The sequence below is a fragment of the Tenrec ecaudatus genome, chromosome 13 (genome assembly GCF_050624435.1).
Source record: "Tenrec ecaudatus isolate mTenEca1 chromosome 13, mTenEca1.hap1, whole genome shotgun sequence".
Taxonomy (NCBI): Eukaryota; Metazoa; Chordata; class Mammalia; order Afrosoricida; family Tenrecidae; genus Tenrec; species Tenrec ecaudatus.
In genome coordinates, this window is record NC_134542.1 from 80,380,252 (window position 1) to 80,402,541 (window position 22,290).

General features: G+C 43.3%; 1 protein-coding gene across 10 annotated transcripts in view; it reads left to right on the forward strand.

Moving 5' to 3' along the window:
• BAZ2B (bromodomain adjacent to zinc finger domain 2B) overlaps positions 1–5,958 on the forward strand; it is a 388,953-nt gene extending 382,995 nt beyond the window's left edge. For all 10 annotated transcript variants that reach the window (XM_075529673.1, XM_075529679.1, XM_075529678.1 and 7 more), the window contains 3 exons: positions 1,360–1,625; positions 1,846–1,989; positions 5,414–5,958. In XM_075529673.1, coding sequence (XP_075385788.1) covers positions 1,360–1,625; positions 1,846–1,989; positions 5,414–5,567 — 564 coding nt within the window. In that variant the 3' untranslated portion in view covers positions 5,568–5,958. The remainder of the gene's footprint in view (positions 1–1,359; positions 1,626–1,845; positions 1,990–5,413) is intronic.
• Positions 5,959–22,290: the final 16,332 nt, after the last annotated feature.

Sequence of the window (22,290 nt, forward strand, 5' to 3'; positions counted from 1 at the left end):
AAGAGCTGAGTGTTATGTGAAAGCCAAATGTCCAATTTTAGTAAATAGTAAAACTTTTCATTATTTCAGTTAGTGACAAGGCACAGTGATTCTTTGGTATGGTGTAAGTGTTCGGTTTATGGTTTGCTTTATGATTTTAGTCCATTGAAATGTCTCCTTAATTATGCTTTTAACCTGCCAGTAGAGAATCAAATGAATCTAATTGCTTGGGTAAAACGTGCAGTTTTTAGAAATATTGCTAGAATGGGTCATGAAGTACTAAATGAAATTGATCTGAAAATAATCAAAGAGATAATAGCCAAATTAATTTCAAGCATCTACTCCCTTTTAAACTATTGCTGGACTGAATATAGGTCTACACAGCCTGGTATTAGTTCTGGTTAAGGGGGAGAAAGGATTTCCAAAGAAGGGTAAGGTCTACTGTCTCGGGCAATCAAGGCAAACCTTGTGATAGCCAGTGTCTAGTCAATTCAGCTTTGCTTTTTTAAGATTGGGGGGGCAGTCAGAGAAGGAGTGCTTTACAATTGCATCGGCATGCCTCCTGCAACGGTGTGATTTTGTCCATGTAACTTTAGAACTAGATGCTCTTAGCAATTGGGCAGCTGATCTCCATGTCACCAATGAGGAAGCATGGCCCCAAAGATAGTTTGCTCCCAAGTTCTATGACTAGTTTGGGCCAGAACCGCAGCTGGATGATGTGGCCCTGTGGTTACGTATAAAATCCTCTCTATCTTAATATCACATCTTTCTATACGGTTGTCCTTACGTCAAACCACACCCCTGCCACACCCCACTCCTTCACTAGTGCTTGAGACAGTCTTTTAGCAAAAAAAAAAAAAAAACAAAGGAAATCTAGTAAATATGGTCACTTAATAAGAACAACTCTGTATTCATGCTTGATGAGCTCAATTTCATCCTTTGGCCTCATTTATGATTATACCTCTTCAACATTCTTGCTCTTAAGCTGTTGATTTGTGTTTGTATTCACCTTTTATGCTATATTTTATTATCAAAGAGAACCCCTTTTTAATCTTTAAATCTGTCCCATGTGTGGCCTGCACTGGAGGAATGCTAGCAGGTCAAGGTCTACAGCAGGACAGCGATCACCCTGCGATCGGCATCTTTAGCCTGAAGAATTCCTAAGATGAATAGATTTTTCTCTCTACCTTGCTTTATTTAATTTTAGCCTTAGGAAAGAATTTTAGAAAATAATAGAATTATCACCTTTCTAGAGCAGAGGTAATATTCTTTGTATTTGTCCTGTTAAACTCTTATCATTTAAAAACACACAAATTCTGGAAACAACGGTCATTTATTTATAACTCTCTCACCCCACCCCCATTTTTTTTTTAATTAAAGGCAAGCGGTCAAACTCTGAAAATCAAAAAACTTCATGTCAAGGGGAAAAAGACGAATGAGTCCAAAAAAGGCAAGAAAATACCTTTCGCAGGGGATACTGAAGATGAAGATTCTGCATCTACCAGTAGTTCACTCAAAAGAGGAAACAAAGACCTCAAGAAAAGAAAAATGGAGGAAAACACCTCCATTAACCTGTCAAAACCAGAGAGTTTCGCTTCTGTCAAAAAGCCTAAACGAGATGACTCCAAGGACCTGGCCCTTTGCAGGTGCGTGAGCGTTAGAGCGCCCTGTGCCCGTGGTAAGACTCCCTGTCTCCCACCTGAGCGGTTACGTCCGGGCCGTTAGTAAGCAAATGTATGCTTGTCTCCTAAAAAATAATGGAAATAGCCGAATTTTCCATAAAATTAGACACACACACACACCCCTGTGATAAAAACAGATCTTTCTAGAGCTCAGATAATTGATAACAAACCCTATTTTCTTTAGTACGATCCTGACTGAAATGGAAACTCATGAGGATTCATGGCCTTTTCTACTTCCTGTAAACTTGAAACTTGTTCCTGGTTATAAGAAAGTTATTAAGAAGCCTATGGATTTTTCCACTATTAGAGAGAAACTAAGCAGTGGACAGTAAGTAAATCATTCCCATTCCGTAATTACTTATCAGATGGCTGACATGGACTGGGCACTTTGCTGGTTGCCAGGGATACATTAATTAACAGCAAAGTCGGCCCTGACTTAGGAGAGCCGTGTTGGGTGTATTTGGCTGGAGTAGAACCATACGGGCGGCAAATCAATTCAAATTATGGAAGCATTTGAAAGGCAGTGCGATCAACCATCTTTTGACCACAGAGGCGGGATACCAAAGTTTCCCAACGAAAGTAGCATGGTCTGGAGGTTAAAAAAAAAGATGAACAACTTGCAATGTGAATCCATGGCATATCGACACCACCCCATGTGGATTTATTAAGAACCAACTTTAGAATGCTTTCAAATGATCACGATTCAAGAGTAGAAGATCATTAGAAATTTCAAAAATGGAAATTTTGAATACCATCCAGTCAGTTCGGCCAGCTAGCGCCCCTACCACAGACCAAGGCCAACTCCCCTTGTGCGTTTGCAACACTGTAACCGTTCGTGGACATAGAGCCCTGGTGTTTCTGCCTCGGAGCAGCTGGTGATTTCCAACTGCGGACCTGTGTACCCCCGAGGGCTGCTTATTCTAGGTGATTAGAGAAAACGGAAAACAGGCATTTATTCAATGTGGAAGAAATAACTATTTGTTATTTGTTATTGATGTTACCCTAAGAGTAGAAAACCTTCCTGCCCATGGTTACTGATTTCTGTTAGACCATCTCCAAGTCCGGCCAGAGTGTAGCAGCTGCAGCTAGGGGAATGCAGTCGGCTGTGGGCGGCCCACTTTGGAGCCACTTAGAGAACCAGCCCACACCAGCCATCCCACCTGTGGCTGAGCGGCCAGGTGTGTGCAGACGCTTTCTCGTCTCCAGTCCCAGCCTTCCCCTGTACTGTTCTCTCTATTCCAGTTGAGCTTAACCTAAGCTAAGCCCTTCATTTCGGGCAAAGTCTCAAAAAAAGAAAAAAATTATTCTTAACATTGAGAGAATAATTACATGATCCATCTTAAAATTACATTGTTACTGGCATTATTACTATTCAATATGTTATTTCCTTTTCCTGGCTGTTCTGTGGGTGAAAATGTTTGTGCTCCGTACTTCATATTCAGTTTAGAGAAACTGAATAGAACTTGGTCACAGTGATCAGTGTCCCTCTCATGTGTCTCAAATGATCAACTGCGACTGACCTCATGACTAGTTTCTCTTCTCTAGCAGAGAACATGCCAGTCTTTCAAATGATTATGCCTTCCTCTTTTATTTTTTAAAACAATTACAGGAAGGACCTGCCCACAATAAGAAAACATTTTAACCTGTTGTATCTAAAATGAGCCAAACAACAAAAGTTACTGTTCAGCCACGGCCAAGTTCGCAGCACTGCCTTTCCAGCTACTCAGATGTTTCAGGGGAAACACTACCGACTACAGCCAAAGACTGGCGCAGGAAGACTTCTCCAGAGCATTAATTCATTAACTCTTGACTTCCAGTCCCTGAACAGAGACCCCGCAAAGGGCTGTTTAGAATGTAACAAGGCGTTAACCACAAAGCTAGACCCCTGGGGTTCCCTCTTGAGAAGGCTGCCCGAGATGGCGAGGGAGGCAGAGGAGAGGCAGCTGGTCTGTGGAGCCCCAGGTGAACCCACGCAGTGGGGTCAGACTCAGCTCTAACTCCTGGGGTGGAATTAAGCCCAAACGAACGAGGTGCAGCCAGTCTGCGCACACAGCCTTTCATACAGCTGCGTGAAGGAGAAGCTCAGAGAACTGACAGGGAGAATTCCCTCTGCTTCCTAGAACGTGTCTGTGAGCCATCACGGGGGCATCTCCCAAAGCGGGGGAGAACCTTTCTTCTGCCAACATCCTTTGTGGCCACACAAAGCTATCAACTGAAAAATCGGCCCATTACGTTTGGTCAGACATGTGATTAAGTCGCCCCAATGTGGTGGTTGGAAGGGCTGCTCGTTGGCGAGGCAGGTGCTGTTGGCTGGCTTGATGCGTTTCAGACACACCTCACTTACAGGAGGACGCGCTCCAGAGCAGCAGCTTTCAGCCTTCCTCAGGCCGAGACCCTTCCACACTCCACACATGTCCTCATGCGACCCCCAGCCATCACAGTATTTTCCTTGCTACTTCATCACTGTCATGAATCGGGCGACCCCTGTGAAAGGGTCATTCGACACCCCACCCCACCCCCAGCTTCTCAATTAGAATGCACCTAAACTTTGCAGTTCCCAAAGCCTTTTTCAAAATGCACTGAATTGGCTTGGTTTTGCCTTTAAATGGGCCACTCTCCTCTGGCCAACCAGCTCAGGGAGTCTCCGTCCCTTTCCCAGCTGCTCCGGTCTTTCACAGCAGAAGAGATTGGACCGTGTGCACTAGAAAGGCACAGAAGCCGGGTTGGGCTGTAGTATGACTTCAGCGGACGGAGACCAGCGTTCTCACAGTGTTGTCTGGTGTGGGTCCAGCTCCAGTTGACTGTTGACTCCACCCAGTCGGCTGTTCCTCGTGGCCAGCCTTGTGTGTGTCAGGGTGGAACTGGGTGCCCTCGGGTTGTCAGTGGTTGATTATTTCAAAAGAAGATCGCCAGACTTTTCTTCTGAGGCACCTCGGTGGCCCCGGACCACCCTCATTTTATTTTTTGTTCTTTTGGGCCTGTTTTGAATCATACTATTCCCAGACTTGGGCAAACTATCTGGACAGAGAAGCAGAGGGGGTGGATGGGAAGGTTCGACAGGGTGATGTCAGTCATATCCACGGCAGTTGATTTGAAAAATTAAATGGCCTGGCCTTTCTCCCACGGTACCTTTGGTGGCCTCAGACCGACCACATGCCTTTTTCTGTGTGCGCCTTTTTAGATCATCTCTTCCAGTGCTGAGCAAGTGATGTGGAGAGAGAAAGGAGGTCGGGAGTGGGGAGGTTTAGAGAGTGTGTCCTTTCCTGGGTGTGCATGATGCTCCAGGGTAAGCATGTTATCTGCAGTGCACAGGAAGCGTCTACACGCCTATCAAGTGAGCAGTTTGGATGCTGGCAGGCAGTTACGCCTCCTGAACTGCGGACAGGACACTAGCAGCCTGCAGTTGGAGCATGAATAAACCAGTCGGGGGCTGAAGCCCTGCAACAATTTTGATGCAGGAAATACGGGATCTGAGGAAATGTCAGCTGGTTGAAATATGTCTTGATCTTCAGAGAGACTCGTTTTTTCTACACAGCCAGTCTTGAAAATCTTTTATGGTGGCAGGCGTAGAATTTTTTTAAAAAAATGGTTACACAAGAGTAGTATCTATTTTAGATACCAGTTTACATAAAGTTTTCCTACCGTGGTTTCTACTGTTTTTCCCTTTCAGTTTTACTTCTGATTATGCCTCGTCATTTTTATTTACAAAACACCACCACAGAAGCAGCCTCTAATCGTGTGCTTTCTTTCAGGTATACAAGCCTGGAAACCTTTGCCCTAGATGTCAGGCTTGTGTTTGACAACTGTGAAACCTTTAATGAAGATGATTCCGATATAGGCCGAGCCGGCCACAGCATGAGAAAGTATTTTGAAAAAAAATGGACAGATACTTTCAAAGTGAGCTGAAGTTAGAATAATCTTCCCCCCCCCCTTTCTCCTTTTAAACAAGGACAAATGAGACCAGCAATGTGAACTGTATTTCCATAAACGTGCAAGGCACATACATAATGACTTTTTTTTCCTTAAAATAAGTATCACAAAAAAAAAGTATCAGAAGAATGATGCCCTTTTTAAAGGCTTCACCCTACACCCGCCAAGGCCCGTGGTTGTTGGTCTGTGTGATTTCTCGGCTAATTTAGGTAGAACAGGGAAGCACACCCAAAGCATTTTCAAGGAAAGGGTGTTATAGTGCAATAGCAATTAAAATATATCAAATCGCACTGAATATTCAACACCAGAGCTCTAACCTGGGAAATGGTTCTCCTTTCCCTCTCAATAAATATCTATTTTTCATTTTTTTACTTTGTAGTTTATTTTTTAGTGAATGTATTTAATTTTATGAATTATTTATGATTAAACCACATCCAGAATCTTCGTTTTCTGTGAAAAGGAAGAACTAGAAAAATTGCTTTAAATCTTGAAAATACAACAAGGAATGTTTTAAAATATAAAACAAAGCCAAGTTAAACTGTTTACACTGATGTGCTAAAAAAGCACCAAAAATAAACTTTACTGTAGAGTTACACGTGCATTTATATATATATGTTGCTGCATCACTTGTGTAGTTAAATTGTATTTCGAGACAGTGAAGAAAAATTAACATGTATATACTGTTCATTATTGTTTATATTAAGTCTTGTTTTAAATATGTATTATGTGTATATATTGTTTGCAGACATTATTGTTTATGCCTTAGAAGGACGGCAGCATTTTACTTTAGTCTGAAGGTAATGACAGCTCTGTAGCGTGTACACTAAGTATCCTCTGCCGACACTGTGGCGTCTCCTTAATCTTGGTGGTGCCTGCCTTTGACACAGGGTGAGGGGATTGTAGCTTTCCTTTTTTTCTATTTTGTTATATAATTTCAAGCCACCAGGGCCTAAATTAAAGTATAATCATTTGTATCCATGTGGAATAAAATTGTGACAGTTTCCTACACACACAGTATTTTTTCATAGAAACATCCCCTCCCATTCGCCTTGCCGCAGAAATAAACGTACAAGACATTCGTAACCACGGTGTTTAAGCTGCTGTGTGTTGTGGCGGCCCCGCTGGAGGCAAATAGAGCAGGCTTGTTTTTGTACCTATGTAAGAGTACTTGAAATTTTATTTAAAATAAAATGTTGTGGAAAAGGTAGCATTCTTTTTTTTAGGAGTGTTATTTTTCACTACTATGTGTGGCACGGATACAATAAAAGACTTTTACAAACTAGTGGTTCTTTTTTTTTTTTTTAAGAAACAGAAGAAAGATGTTCTTTTCAAAATGGCAGGTGGCTTAAATTTTACTTTTATAGAAGAATCATAAAAGAGAGGGGCAGCAGATGCGGACTAAAGGACATGGGGCTGGGTGGAGGAGGGTAGATTTGCATCATTTGATGTGACTTTCAAGGAGCTCGGCTGGCACAGCGGATTAAGCATTCGGCTGCTAACCAGACAGAGGTCAGTGGTTTGAAGCCACCAGCCACCCTGAGGGAGCAAGATGAGGCAGGCTGTGTCTGTTCCGATAGACCGACCGTCTTGGAAAGCCCACAGGGCTGGGGCTGTGCTGGTCTATCCTGTAGGGTCCAGGTGAGTCGGAATTGACCTGAGTTTTGTCATTTTGATGTGACTTTCATGCATCTCTCAACCTCTCTGGTTGTTTTATTTCACATGCTTAATATGCAAATGTTAAGATAAAATTTTAAAGTCTCAGATTTGAGAAGTGTCTCTATTGGTAGACACATGCCCCCCAGTTATCATTAAGAAACAGTGATCATATAAACCTGCCTAACTCATGAAACACATTTTCAAGCAGTAAGATTTGACACTTTGCAGGGGCTCTGAGCTCGGCCCTGGGAAATCGTAAGTAACCAAGACTGCCGCCTAGTGTAGAACTGGCCCTTGAATAAAAACAGTGCTTGTAATAGTGAAGGGAAATTAGTCTGAAGAAAGGGTTTCTAACTTTAAAATACTTCAGCGCCACCAGATATTTTCCCAAATCCTAGCGTTGGTGAAGACTGCCATGAGAATGAAATGCTGCTATGCGGACGTGTCCGCTTTCGGGAAGTGAGCCTGGCAGCGCTGCCTGGTGGGCCGGTGCCTCGTGAAAAATGCCCGATGGAACAGGAAACAAGCTGATGCTGCCAACAGGAAGTCTGGACTTTCTGTTTAGAGGTTTCCACACGTTCTCGTAACCCTTCCTTGCTTTGGGCTTTGGGCCTTAGGGATGATGCCCACTGTATTGGCTCGTGGTCAGTGGTATGGAAGGGCCTTGAAAGTAAGGCCTGTTTCAAACGTGGAAGGGCGACCTCCCTGCCGTGGGACAGTGTCGACTGCCCCTCGCTCCTGGCAGGTGGACAAAGTTTTCCAGAAGATTAGTTTTCTTTTACATACAGAGACTCTCTGGAAAAGGAAAGCTTGACTGAATATTGGCTACTTTGGAATGGCATTGTCGTTCTTACGTTAACATTTAGGAAGAAGTGGACATGAATCTAAGGTCCCCAAAGGACTGACCACAGGACTCGGGAACTCAGGAACTATGTAAATGACTAACACTCACCTGTTCTTTTCTCTTTTTTTGGTGGAAAAATTCCATTGTCTTTTATGTTTTATTTTTTAATTTATTAATTGGGAGCTGCTGCATATATCACATATACCATAGTTCAATTGCATCAAACAGAATTGTACAGTTGCTCCCACAATCTGTTTCCAGACATTCTTTTTCTTCCTGAACTCCTTGACATCGGCTCCCTTTACCCCTTTACCACCACTGGACCCCCTGCCCCCGAAACCCTTATTCTACTTGCTGCCCCCATAGGTTCATCCGTCCTGGGTTTCATGTACTGAGAAACGGGAAAGCATGTAACACAGCTTGAAGAGGGGGACCTCTGTTGACACAGCACCCCTGAGATACAGTCTCCTATGAACAAACAAAACAGACCAAAAATACAGAAAATTTTGGAAATCAGATCAGGTCCACCCTGTATCATAGAGGGTGTCTACTGACAAAGTTTTAACTGTTTGGGTCAGATGTGTGCCTTTGCTCTATACTCCTGTCTCTGTTGAGTAACCACTTTCCTCATCCCTCACTTGTGGATAGAGGGAGCTCACTGGAGGCTTATTTCCCATGTGGTTCCCACAAACGAGCTTGGGCGCCCACTGTCAGCCACAGCCTTCTGCACACCGGGTTCTCACAGTGTCGGCTATAATGTTGGCTCTGATACTGATCCTTCAATTTCAGATGATATGATGTATAATCCTTCAGTGATTTATGAAGGTATGCTTCTTCCATGTGGACTTAGTCGACATCTTACTTAGATGGCTGCTTATTTGGAGATGAGCCTTTAAGCCTGCAGACACCATTTTATCTGATCGTCGGACACCATGCAGGTTGTTCACCACATTTTGCTATAGCACCCACATCTGTGTGTCCTTCCTGAGGGTGAGTATCCATGATGTAAGAACAAATTGTTCTTAAGTTGGAGCTAGGATTTAGTGCGAGCCCACAACCCATCTGGGTCTATGTTTTGGGGTTTTTTTTATTCGTTATTAATTTGGGAGTTAATACATGTATCATTCCATAGTTCAGTCACATCAAGCAGAATGTTCTTAAGTTGGGTATACAAGGGGCTTTCAGAAAGTTCTTGGAAAAAATGGAATTAAAAGCTAATGGAATTTTTCCACAAACTTCTCAAGGCCTCTTTGTATTCTCAACAAGGCCAATGCCATTGTAATCGCAAAATAATTTTTTAAAGTATCCTATCACTGCTATCATGTAACTAAGTATGCACAACACATTACCATAAAGAAAAATTAGGCTGTGACCTAGACTTTTCCTTTTAGTTCTAATCCCTCTGTACATGACAAAACGGACCTGCCCTCAAGTATACACTCAAGTGATTGGTCAAAGGGTGACCAAGAATAGCCCGTCAAGCAGAACCCACTATTAAAGCAGGAAGATAATAGTTTGAAACAATACAGAGATAGCAGAAAATGCATATTAATTCACTGTTAATCACAGTGAAAAGTAAACAGGTGAAATTTACCTAGGGACAGATCTTGAACTCCAAGGAGCTTTAGTGATGGAGTGGGTTACAGTGAGCACTGCTTACCACAAGATCAGCAGTTCAAAGCCACCAGCCATTACAAGGGAGAAAGATGAGGCCGTCAACTCCCACACAGATTTACAGCCTCAGAAACTTAAAGGGACAGCTCCATCCTGTCCTATAGCATCACTGTCAGTTGGAAACAACGCAATGGCAGTTTGTTTGGTTTGGAGTTTCTTCTGACCTGCAAATACATTTGTCGCAAAAACCAATTTTAGTCATAATTTAAAGCATCTGGTTATAATACACTGCTTGTGGTCCTTTCCATGCCCACCAGGGGAGTTTAAAGCCTTTTTCTTTGAACTTAACCACATCCTCAACACTGACGTCTGATCTCAGTCCTCACTCTACTGTCCATTTCATTTGTGGGCTACCTACCTCTCAAGGTTTTTCACTTGAAATCTATCCATTTGAGAAATGAAAGAGGTTTGTGTTCGGTGAAAAGAATCCCACTCTAACAAGTAGGAAAGAAAGGTAATGTTTTAAGAAAACTGAAATTTTCTTTTCACACAGTAATGTGACTCTTAGAGTAAAAACGGATCCTCGGCACCTGAACTGTTCCTTCGGTAAACTCGCTTAGGCCTGGCTGTGCTCTCCTCCGGAATTCCTAGCACCTTCACCACTTTGCTCCCCTGTCTACACAAATACTTTTGGATATTGCCTTTCCAGCTCACCTTGTTCAGGTTACGTGTACGCATATCTTTAAACATATACATTGTGTGTGACATATGAACCTGTGCCTGTATGCACGCAGCGTGCTTTAAATTGCAGTGTGCTGTAAATCTCATTCTGGTTTTTATGCTGTTGTTTTGAGCTGAGAAATACGGAAGTCTGGATCATTTCTTTTTCTTACTGTAGGTGCACATTCCACATTTTACTTACACGGTTCCACAGAACAGACAACTGCCCTCTTTACCAGCCCAACGAGCACTGCCATAAATCTCGTCATAAATGTCTTCTGACCCAACCTCCAGTATGACCCACAAGGGCCCCCTACTACTCATGCCCCATGGTCTAAGCCCTTCCCACATTGTATCAGAGCCGGGCTGTGTGACCAAGTTACTATGACAGAATGCTGCTATCTGGCTTCCAAAAATACGTCATGGAAACGTTGCTGCTTCTACCTTGTCCTCTTGGACTGTGCTCTGGGTAAAGCCAGCCAATGTGTTGTGAAGACACTCAAGCGGCCCTCTGGAATGGCCAGTCGCCAGCACCAGCTTGCCAGCCCGTGACTGAGACATCTCGGCAATGGGTCCCTCAGCACAAATTGGACCTCTGATGACTGCGGTCCCAGCCAACATCTCCACTACAGCATCACGAGGGGCTTTGCGTCAGACCCGCCCAGCTAGCCCACTCCTGAATTGTTAACCCAGACAAATTGTGAGTTCATAAGCATTCGTTGTTGTTATTAAGCCATTAAGTTCCAAGTTAATGCCTTAAGGCATCAATAAATAACATGATGGCCAAGAGTTCCCCTAAGATCTGTACATAAGAGAGAAGCAGCAAGTTGTGAAAGATGAGCATGCTCACTGCACGTGACGTTATCATACTCCGGCCAGATGATGCGTCAGTTGACGCCTCAGCCAGGGTAGACACAGGTGCCTCTCTTCCCCTGCTTCCAGCCAAACTGAAGTATTTGTGTGGATTACTTGTTTGTCACTAAACATATTGAAGGTTTTTGCTTTAATTAATGCCATGTTTGGGAACATACAAATGGCATATTCCACCTTTTACTTTCAAATTTCCCTGGGAAGGTAAACTTAGGTTGCCTGCCCTCCGGACCACCATAGCTAGGACCACAATGAATGCTGTCTTCTTCTGACCCATGTGTAGACCAGCGTTCAGTATGGCCCACAAGGACGCCCTGCTTCTCATTCCTTCTAGGCAATATCTCGAGTTATATTAATTTTGACTTTTTGTAATTATTTTATCTGGCAGCATTTTCTAGAAATCATCAAAACCACCCCCAATTTATTTTCAGACAGTGATTATGAGAAAATGAAGCAATAGCATGGGTTCCCTGTATGGAAGGTTGAGCTTAATAGAGAGCTCGGGTGCATGCACGTGGATGGGAAATACTGGACATTCATAGCTACTGCCAGTATTAAAAATTCATAGTTTTCATAGCAAAAACAATACCTGGAAGTATGATGCTCTAAAAGATAGTACAGGAAAACTAAAATGATACAATTAATATACACAACACATTTAGCAAACAATTAAATCCAACAGTAAAGAAAAACGTGCATCATGACAAGTGGAGTTTCACCTGCAGTGCAGTTCTCCCTGCAGCGCAGTTCTCCCTGCAGCGCAGTTCTCCCTGCAGTGCAGTTCTCTGAGCTGAAAGCTGCCCTGTTAGGAGGGGAGGAGAGCAAGTGGCCATCTCACGAGATGTGGGAAAGCTTTTTTTTCCTTCTTAATTCAGCACACATTTTCATTTTTTAAAATTAGGAGCCAAAGGGAATCTCCTCATCCTGATAGGCAGCTATGGAAAACCTACAATTAGCATCATATGTAAAGGTTAAAAACCACATACCCCAAACAAAACAAACTCACTGCCAGTGAGTCCATGCGGACTCACAGCCACCCTTCAGGACAGAGTAGAACTGCCCCGGTGGGATTCCGCCACTGTATCTTTCAAAGAAGTTTCATCGAAGATTGGAAACAAGGCAGCAAGGATACCATGCTTACTTTATACTGAACTGGAAGCCTTTGCTTGTGCAGTGAGAAATAAAAAGCATGTCGATTGGAACAGAGGAAGCACAACACTGCTTCCGAGGACGTGAACGGGCACATAACCACCCGAAAGCAGTTACAATTGCATGTCTATATAGATGTACACACACACCCACATATATGTACATGTAATGTATCCATCCATACACAAGAGAGAATTGAGCCAGGTCACAAGAGACAAATGCGGTAGCATCCTAAAGTTAAAAAAAAAAAGATACATTAGAACTTTATATCAAAATGAAGCATTTCTTCTCCAAAATAAAAACACTGTGCAATAAAAAAAAATGAAATTCTGATGCTACAACATGCATGCACCTTGGAAAGGTGTTTTAGGGACAGGAGTCAGGCCCAGCGGCTCGAGGAGGCGAGCTCACAGACGGGAGAGTGAGCGATGAGCAGGCAGGCGGAGCGGCGTGCGTGTCTAGTGGGAGCACAGGGAGGAAGGCTGGGAGAAGGCGTAGTGATGATGGCATAACATTGCGAATACATTTAATGTCACCGAATTGCACACTTTTAATGATGGCTAAAGCAGAACTTTTACCACCAAAAATGTTGTTAGGAAAATGAGAAAGCTAACCACCAACTGGGAGAAAATATTTGCAGTAAATATGTCTTAAGTGTTTGTATCCAAAATACATTAAGCAAACAAACAAAAAACATTTAAAAGGCCTAATGCCACAAAAGGAGATATATGTTGTCAGTGAATGCATTCAAAAGATGCTTACTAAAAATAAAACTGTGCTGATTATCACTAGCATCAAATAAGTAACCTTTTTAAAAATGAGAATGGCTACAATTGGAGAGACTGACAATAAGCCGAGGGTTGACTATGACATGGGGAGGATGGGGGGGGGTGATTCAGACACTTATAAATTACTAGTGGGAATACAACATGGTTCAGCCATTTAAAACAACTAGCATTTTCTTAAAGATAAGCTTTTTATACCACCCAGCCAGCTTAATCGTATGTATTACTCAAGATAGAGAAAGACAAAAAAAAATCTTAGCAATTAAAAAACCGAAGCGCAAACTCCCTGCCATCCAGTGAGCTCTGCCTCAAAGCCGCCCTCCAGGAGAGGCGGGACTGACTGCCCAGGGCGTGCCCAGGCCGTGCCTGGGAGGACACAGCTGCTGGCCATTTCAAATGGGAGGGTCCAGAATATAACCACCGGGTCTCCTAGAAATTAGAGAAGACCTGTTAATTAATACATTCCTCCATGAGCAAATTGTGGCATACTTGTACAATGGGAAAGCGGCAATAAAAGGTCACCAAGTGCTAGCACAACCGCAACGTTGAAATTCAGAAGTAAAGGATGCGCCAAAGGAAACAGGCACAAAACCGCACATTCATGTGATTCCATGACAGGAAATTTGAGGAAAGGCAATGTTGGGCAGATGATGCAGCTTCCTCCACGGTTGGAAGGTCGTCGCGGTAGTTCAGGTTTGGGTGGTCATATATTTTCATGTGAAACTGGTGCCGTGATGTCATAAAACACGCCTGAAAACGCTCACAATAATTTGAGCGTCATAACATTTGCAAGGGAAAGGGGAAGGAGCTTCTTACCATGAGTTGGAGTCGCCCATCCTTGAATATAACAGATTGGTGCCTGTGGTGATCCGGAATTCAAGATTACAGCCCTTACTATCTTTTATTTAAAAATTTTAAAACTATTTTTAAATTGTTTTATTGGGGGCTCATAGAACTCTTTATCACAATCCATACATACATCAATTGTGCAAAGCACATTTGTGATCCCTTACTATTTCCTTATGCTTTCAAGTGTTGCCATCATGAGTGGCTTCCAGCCTTTCCACCATTAAGTATATGGTAGGTCGCTAGAGGCAGGAACCAGGAGTTGTCCCTCTGCATGCCAAGGCCAAGGCCAAGGCCTTCCTCCTCCCTTACAGAAAGTTGGAAGCCAATCAAGGCCAGAGGGCATGCACAAATTCAGGCCTTTGAGACAAGAAGCCAGTACACTTGGGAAGACGCCAATGTAGGCCAGGTGAGCTTAATTCAGCCAAAGGGATCAACCACGCCTCCCAGCAGAGGGCCTAGAAAAAGCCAGAATCCGCAGCCCACCTCCCTCCTTTCCAGCTGCTCCTCAGCTGTGCTGTGGCCTCTCTGGCCTCAGGTCGCCACATGTGGGTGTGCACCGCAGCACCTGAAACTGCTTCTGTCCTTTAAAAACCCACTTGGATCACAAGCCAGGCTTCGGCGTGAATTCTCCTCATGGACGGAGGTATTTCTAATCTGAGAAACGACATCTATTTCTATTTTTCGTGTCCCCATAAGGGGTGCCATGATTTGCTTAATATTGCCCTTCTACCCATAGTCGTCGCAACCCCCGTGAGACAACTGAGGGAGACAGTCCAAGTGAGAAGCTTGGGTCCACCAGGGATTGGTCAGCTGGCGACGAATATAAATTGGATATGTGGCACCCTTGTGAGATTGGACCTGCAAAAGACCGTGGGTTAATGGTGGAAGGTTGCCCATTAGCAGCATAAAAACTAGCTCTTCATTTTCAAAGCCCTCAGATTCCCTGGGGCCCTTTGGTGTTCTGCTCCTGAATGCTGTCTTCCCTCATGTTTGGGCCGGCCCAACCTAGGCAGCCCTGTTTGGACTAAGCTGAAGCAGGCCCGGGCCCTGCACGTGCTCTGGCCCCAGAGTCTGTCCTTTGTACTCCCTCGGGGGCGCCCTGCTCTGCTGCCACGGTTGCTCTGCCGCATGCTTTCAGTGATTTGCCTCGGTGTCACAGGGTCAGTCTGGGCCAGTCCTGACCCTGAGTCTCCAGTGTTGTTCCCTTAGGTCCCTGGGCCATCAAGGGACGGTGTGTCTCATAGTAGGATTAGACATATTGTCCACTCTGTCCATTTGTTGTTCAGAGCGGGGATATCGTCCTCCAGACCTGATGGGTCAGGATGTGCTCCACTCTCTTCCTCCCCCTTCTTTGCTCCCGTTTGCTCTGATTGAACATGCCCCTCTCCCCTAGCTGCAGCTTCAGTGCTCATGTAAATTCTTCTGTGGTGAGGGGCGGTTGTCCATGTAGCTGGTACGGGCTCTGAGCCCTCAGGCCCCTCTACCGGCTCCCCACTCCTTGCCGGCGCACTGCGTTCGTCTGGCACTGGCTTTATATCTGGTCCCTCTTTCCCTGTGGAGATACAAACAATACCCTCCTCTTGGAGGGTCAGTGCCCTATTCCCCCATCACACATCTTTTCTTTTCCTTTCCCCTTTCCTCCCTCCACCCCCGTTTTATTTGGCTACCATAGGTACCCCTGGATTTGGTCTGGCCCCTGCCATACTACCTGAACTTCACCCCTGGAGTGTTTGTATACCATAGCTTTTTCCCTGTGCCCCTTTTGCACTTACCTTCCTGTTCTCTCTTTTTTATATATATAAAAACTTACCTGAGCAGACTCATGTTGTACTTGCCCTTTTGTGCATGGCTTACTTCACTTAGGATAATTTCCTCCAGTTCTTCCCATGCATCGATATGCTTCATGCATTCGTCACTGCTTTTTAGCGCTGCATAGTACTCCATTGTATGTATGTACCACAGTTTTTAATCCATTTGTCTGTTGATGGAAATTTGGGTTGTTTGCAATTCCTTGCGATTGTGAACTGTGCCGCAATGAACACTGGAGCACAGATGTCTGGCCGTGGTTTGTTTCTTGCCTCTTCTGGGTATTTGCCCAGTACAGGGGTTGCTGGGTCGTATGGTAACTCAATTTCCACCTGTTTGAGAAATCGCCAAATCGAATTCCATAGTGGCTGTACATACCTACAAGTCCCCCAGCAGAGGATGAGAGTTCCTATCTTACCACAGCCCCTCCAACACATTTTGCTTTTTGATTTTTTTGAATTGGGCTATCTTTGAGGGTGTTAGGTGGTATCTCATAGTTGTTTTGATTTGCATTTCTCTTATGGCTAATGATTCGGAACATTTTCTCATATGTTTATTGGCTATTTGGATTTCAGACTGTGAAACTTCTATTCAGGTCCTTTGCCAACCTCCTCCGTGACCCATTAGTTTTTCTCTTATTGTAAGTTTGCAAAGTATTGTAGATTTTAGTAATAAGGCCTTTGTTTGCTGTGTCATTCCTAAAAATGTTTTCCCAGTCGGTGGACTCTCTTGTTACTCTTTTGGTGAATTCTTTTGATGTGCACAGGTGTCTTATCTTCAGTATATCCCACTTGTCTATTTGTGACTCCTCTGTATTTGTGTCCTTCCCTATTTCTGATAGACTAAGTATTCTCTGTGTTAAGGTTCTCAGGTTTGTCCCAATTCCCTCATTGATGGCCCTAATTGTTTGGGGTTTTATCTCAAGGTCTGTGATCCACCTTGAGTTTATTCTTCTGCATGGAGTGAGGTAAGGGTCTTGTTTCATTTTTCTGCAGGTAAATATCCATTTTTTTCCAGCACCATTTATTGAAGATGGCTTCTGATTCCCATTTAATATTTTTGGACCCTTATCAAAGATCAGTTGCCTGTATGCTGATGTTCTTATTTCTGGGTCTTCAGCTCTTTTCCATTGGTCTGAATATCTGTCATTATGCCAGCACCACACTGTTTTGACCACTGTGGCTCTATAGTACATGCTAAAATCATCCTTCTTATTGAGGAGTTCGCTGCTAATTATGGGCTTCTTCCCTCTCCATATGAAGTTGGCAATCAATCTGTTTTTCCAATTCTTTGCAGAAGGATGGTGGTATTTGTATCGGGATAGCATTGAAATTATATAGTCCCTTGGGCAGAACGGACATCTTTACTATAATCAGTCTGCCAATCCATGAGCTTGGGATATTCTTCCATTTGGTGAGGTCAATCTTGATTTCTTGAAGTAGTGTTTTATAATTTTCTTCATACAAATCTTTCATCTTTTTAGTCAGGTATATCCCTAGGTATTTCAATTTGTGCTTGACAATTGTAAAGGGTACTACCTTTTTAATTGTCTCTTCTGTGGTCTTGTCTGATATCAACAGACCCATAGCAAAAGAAGAAATAGACAAGGTAATCAAGGGATTACCAACAAAAAATCCCCTGGGCCAGATGGCTTCACAGGAGAATTCTACCAAGCATTCATGGAAGAACTGACACCAATCCTATACAAACTCTTCCAGAACACAGAAAAAGACAGAAAACTCCCAACCTCTTTCTATGAAGCTAGTATAACTTTGATACCTAAAGTGGACAAATATGCCACAAGAATTGAGAACTATAGACCAATATCCCTAATCATCGATGCAAAAAATCCTTAACAAAATACTGGCCAACAGAATACAAAAGCATATTAAAAAAAAATTCACCATGACCAAGTGGGATTCATACCAGGGATGCAGGGATGGTTCAACATACAAAAGACCATCAGCATTATTAACCACATTGGCAGGAGAAATGAAAAAACCACATGATAATATTGATAGACGCGGAAAAAGCATTCGACAGCATCCAACATGCATTCCTGTTTAAGACACTTAAGAAGATAGGAATAGAAAGAAAATTCCTCAATATTATACAAACCATATATGAAAAACCAACAGCGAATGTGGTAGTTACTGGAGAAAAGATGAAAACAATTCCACTGAGAAAGGGGACCAGACAAGGATGCCCCTTATCCCCCCTCCTATTTAACATCATACTGGATGTCCTAGCTAACAACACAGGACAAAGGAAAGATATTAAAGGTATTCAGCTGGGGAATGAAGAGGCGAAATTAACATTATTCGCAAGTGATATGATTCTACATATTGAAGATCCCTCACCACCCATTTAAAAACCCCTGCCCCCAGCAGCTGAGCACGACTTCCCTGACCTATTGGCCTAGGTCACGGAACCTCATTCAGGAGCTCCCCCTAATAAAGCTATTTCTGCTTCTGCTCTCCCTGTACCTCAGTTTCCCCTTTACACCTTGTCTGAATGCTTCCTTGCAATCTGGACAAGAACTGAGAGGCTGAAAACCTTGCATCCTCTCCTGGTAACATGTGTAACGCCTGAGATGAGCGACCATGAGCAGCAGCCACAGCAAAGAAGTGGGGACAGCAGAGCAGCAGAACCGCAGAGTGTCCTTGAGCTTGCTAGTGTATTTGGGTTGCCTCTGAGCACTTAGCAGAGCTTGGCATGAGCAGGGCAGAGGCCAGGCTGAGACACCAGCAGGCAGAGAGCGGGAGAGAAGCTTGCCGACAGCCACAGCAGAGAAGAGGCTGTTCTGAGGGAAGAACTTTGATCAGAGGTGTTCTGTTACTTCCAAGTTGATTCTAATCCCCAATTAGAATCAGAGTGACTTTCCCAAGAAGGAGCCCCGGTGGAGAAGAGCGCTCGGTGTTGCACAGATGACTGCAAAGCCAGCAGTTTGAAAGAAGAGGCTTACAGTGTCTGTACATTTTACAGCCTCGAAATCCTTGGGGCAGGTCTACTTCGTCCCATAGGCTGTCTATGAGTCGGAATTGAATCGATCAAATTGAGTTCGGTTTGGGATTAAAAAACCCTATAATTGTGAGTTGTGAGTTCTGTTTAGCCAAACGATCAGGGAAACCAGCAGACAAGCAGAGTGCTGTGGAGTGGACAACTGGTGGCAGAATAGTTTGACAAACATTGGAGAGCAGAGGTTATGTCTGACCTCTCTCTCATAAGAATCAGGCTGGGGCTCTTGACTGATTCTCCATCCCCCTGTGAAGCTAGAGGAAGTCAAATGCTGGCCCCCTGCCTTATTTATACCACATTTAAACATGCCATTTTAAAAACACGTGGCATTTAAAAATTAAAAGCTTACACATCATTATAGACAAATGCACCATTCACTTGAGGTTCTTTGGAATAATGGAAATAGTATTAAGGGAGAAAAACAGCCTAGTATAGTTATCATAGTATAAGATATCTAAAAGTTGGAAAACTTCAACTTTATCACTGATTTGGTTTGGAAATATTTTATTTGGAAATGAGTCATATCAGATAAGGATGAGTCCTAAAACTAATCATTTACGGTGGTGTCATATAAAAAGTGCAGAATAGACACAGACACACGGGGGCGAGGGGGGTGAGAGGAGGAAGGAAGCCACATGAGGACACACTACAACAAAAAGGAAGCCAAGAATTGTTGGCAGACAGTGAAAACTAGGAGAGAGGCTCAGAAGGGAGCCACTTGGCCTGGATTTTGATTTGGACTGTTAGTCCCAGAACTGTGAGAAAGTAAATTTCTGCTCTTTAAGCCCACCCCTATGGTTCTTAGTTTGTTTTGCTATGTAAGGAAAGTAAGACACACAGCATTAAGGGAATTCAGATAATGTTACATAACAGAGGATAACTCAGCCTGCTCCCAGACCCTGACACAGCTTCCCAGATGCCCAGGGCTCCCCACGGGAGCTGGCACTCCAGACGATACCAGGTGTGAAAAGTGCAGGGTTGCATCGACATGAGAGACCTCACGGGGCATTCGATGACTGTTTAAACCTTTTCTTTTGAAATGTCATATACACACATAAAAAGTACAGATATCATGGGCTGATCTTCAGACATTTTTGCAAACTGAACAGCTTAAATAAGTTTTTACTTCCTGAGCGCTCATCAGCTCAAATCTGCAAACTCAGGTCTTGGGTTTGCCTGTAGGGCTAAACAACTCCACCAATACATATTGAAATATTCACTGGAATACTATTTCCCAAGTGTATCTTTCAGTTTGCCATATTTTGCATCCATTCTCTGTTTGTTAGTGCTGTTGTTTGGGGATCCATTCTTAAACCAGCTTTTCCCAATTCCTATTGGAACCTATTAAAGGACTGCCACCCAGCACTAAGCTAACTTACTCCATGTTTGTAGTTAGCCTAATTCATGTTTGCCCTATTCTTCAATCCAGCCTCTATGGATTCTTTATACCTGTGTTAGTCCCAGCAGACTAGAGAAACAAATCCAGAGACACGCATATGTGTATAAGAAAGAGCTTTATATAAAAAGTAGTTGTATATTAAGAAAACATCCAGGCTCAGTCCGGATCAGGTTCATAAGTCTGATATTTGCCAATATGTCTGATACCAGTCTATAATTTCCTCTTCAGACTCATGCAACACCTGCGATGACACCAAATGCAGGAAGATGACAGGCCCGTGGGTGGAAAGTCTTGTGGATGTAATGGCAGTGGAAGCATCTCAGCACTGGCGTGGCTCCCCACATGGCTTCTCCAGCTCCAGGGCTCTGGCTCCATCAGTGTAGCTCAAAGTGTCTTGTCAGCAGGAAGGCGAAACAGAGAGAGTGTAGGTCTGGCCTCCAGTGAGCTATTTATCTTCTTTTAAAAAAAATCAATTTATTGGGGGCTCATACAGCTCTTATCACAATACATACATGCATCCACTGTGTAAAGCACATTTATACATTTGTTGCCATCATCATTTTCAAAACATTTGCTTTCTACTTGAGCCCTTGGTATCAACTCCTCATTTTTCCCCTCCCTCCCCACTCCCCCTTCCCTCATGAACCCTTGATAATTTATAAATTATTATTTTGCCCTTCACTCTTAATTGTCTTAAATTGACACCAGATTATGTAACTAGCACAATAACTTTTTATTAAATACTTTTATTGGGGGCTCTTATATCTCATCACAATCCTTACCACAGTAACTTTTTGTGTTGCTGCCTGGGCTATTTCACCTGGATGGCCATCTGAACAACTCTGCCTTAAGGCATGGAGTAGATTGCTTGTGTTTCACAAATGCTACTGTTTTATCTGACCTGAATGGTCAATATTTACATCTTGAGATTAGCTTGTACTTGGAAAGGTATATTATTTCCCTCAACCTCCATGTGCATTATAGTGTAATTGTGTTTAAACTCTATTCTTATCACAAGTGGGACTCCACTTACAGACTATGTTTCTGTTGGAATTCCCACTGGTGTCACCTTCTAAATAAGCTGCTCTTTCTTCTAACTTGGAGCTGGTGAGTTTGGCTTTGGTGCTCCAGGGCATAAACCCTGTAAGTACTTATTTATTTTCAGTCACACCTTTTAATAATTGGTGTCTCACACCTACTTGACTTCCAAGGAGATTGTTTTTCAGAGCATGTATCGATTACTATTTAATCTGAAATATTATTTCTCTATAAATATCTGGTTAAAAGTTATTTTCTATTATTGCTGTTAGGTGCTGTTGAGTTGGTTCTGACTCCTGAAGACCCTAAGTCCAATAGAACAAAACACCTGCGCCATCCCCATAATGGTTCTTATGCTTGAGCCCCACTGCTGCCAACTGTGTCCAGCCATCTCACTGAGGAGGCCTTCTCTTTTCCCATGCCCCTCCACGTTTCTAAGCATAATGTCCTTCTCCAGGGACTGAGCTCACCTAACATGTTCAAAGCAGTACATGAGACCAAGTCTCACCATCCTTGCCTCTAAGGAGCATTAATGGCTGTACTCCTTCAAAGAAGAGTTTTGAATGGAGTTAGCCTATATTCCTCCAGTAGTCCTATTATAAGTAGTATAACTAAAAATTAATGACAATATAGGATATTTGGCTCAATTACACAATGAAAAGGATTGTATAAAATAAATCATGAAAACTCCAATAGTAACACTTTGGCTTGTGAGATAAGATTACCAATTCACGCTTAAAACCTCTCTGTGGCGGAAATGGTTAGCTTGCACAGCAGTTAACTGGAAGAGTGGAGGCTTGATGCCACCCAGAGGTGCCTTGGAAGAAAGGCCTGGTGATCTACTTTTGAGAAAACAGGCATTGAAAAGCCTATGGAGCACAGTTCCACCTGATCCACTTAGGTCACTGTGAGTCAAAGTCGACCCAAAGACCACCAGAACGCTGTTTCCAT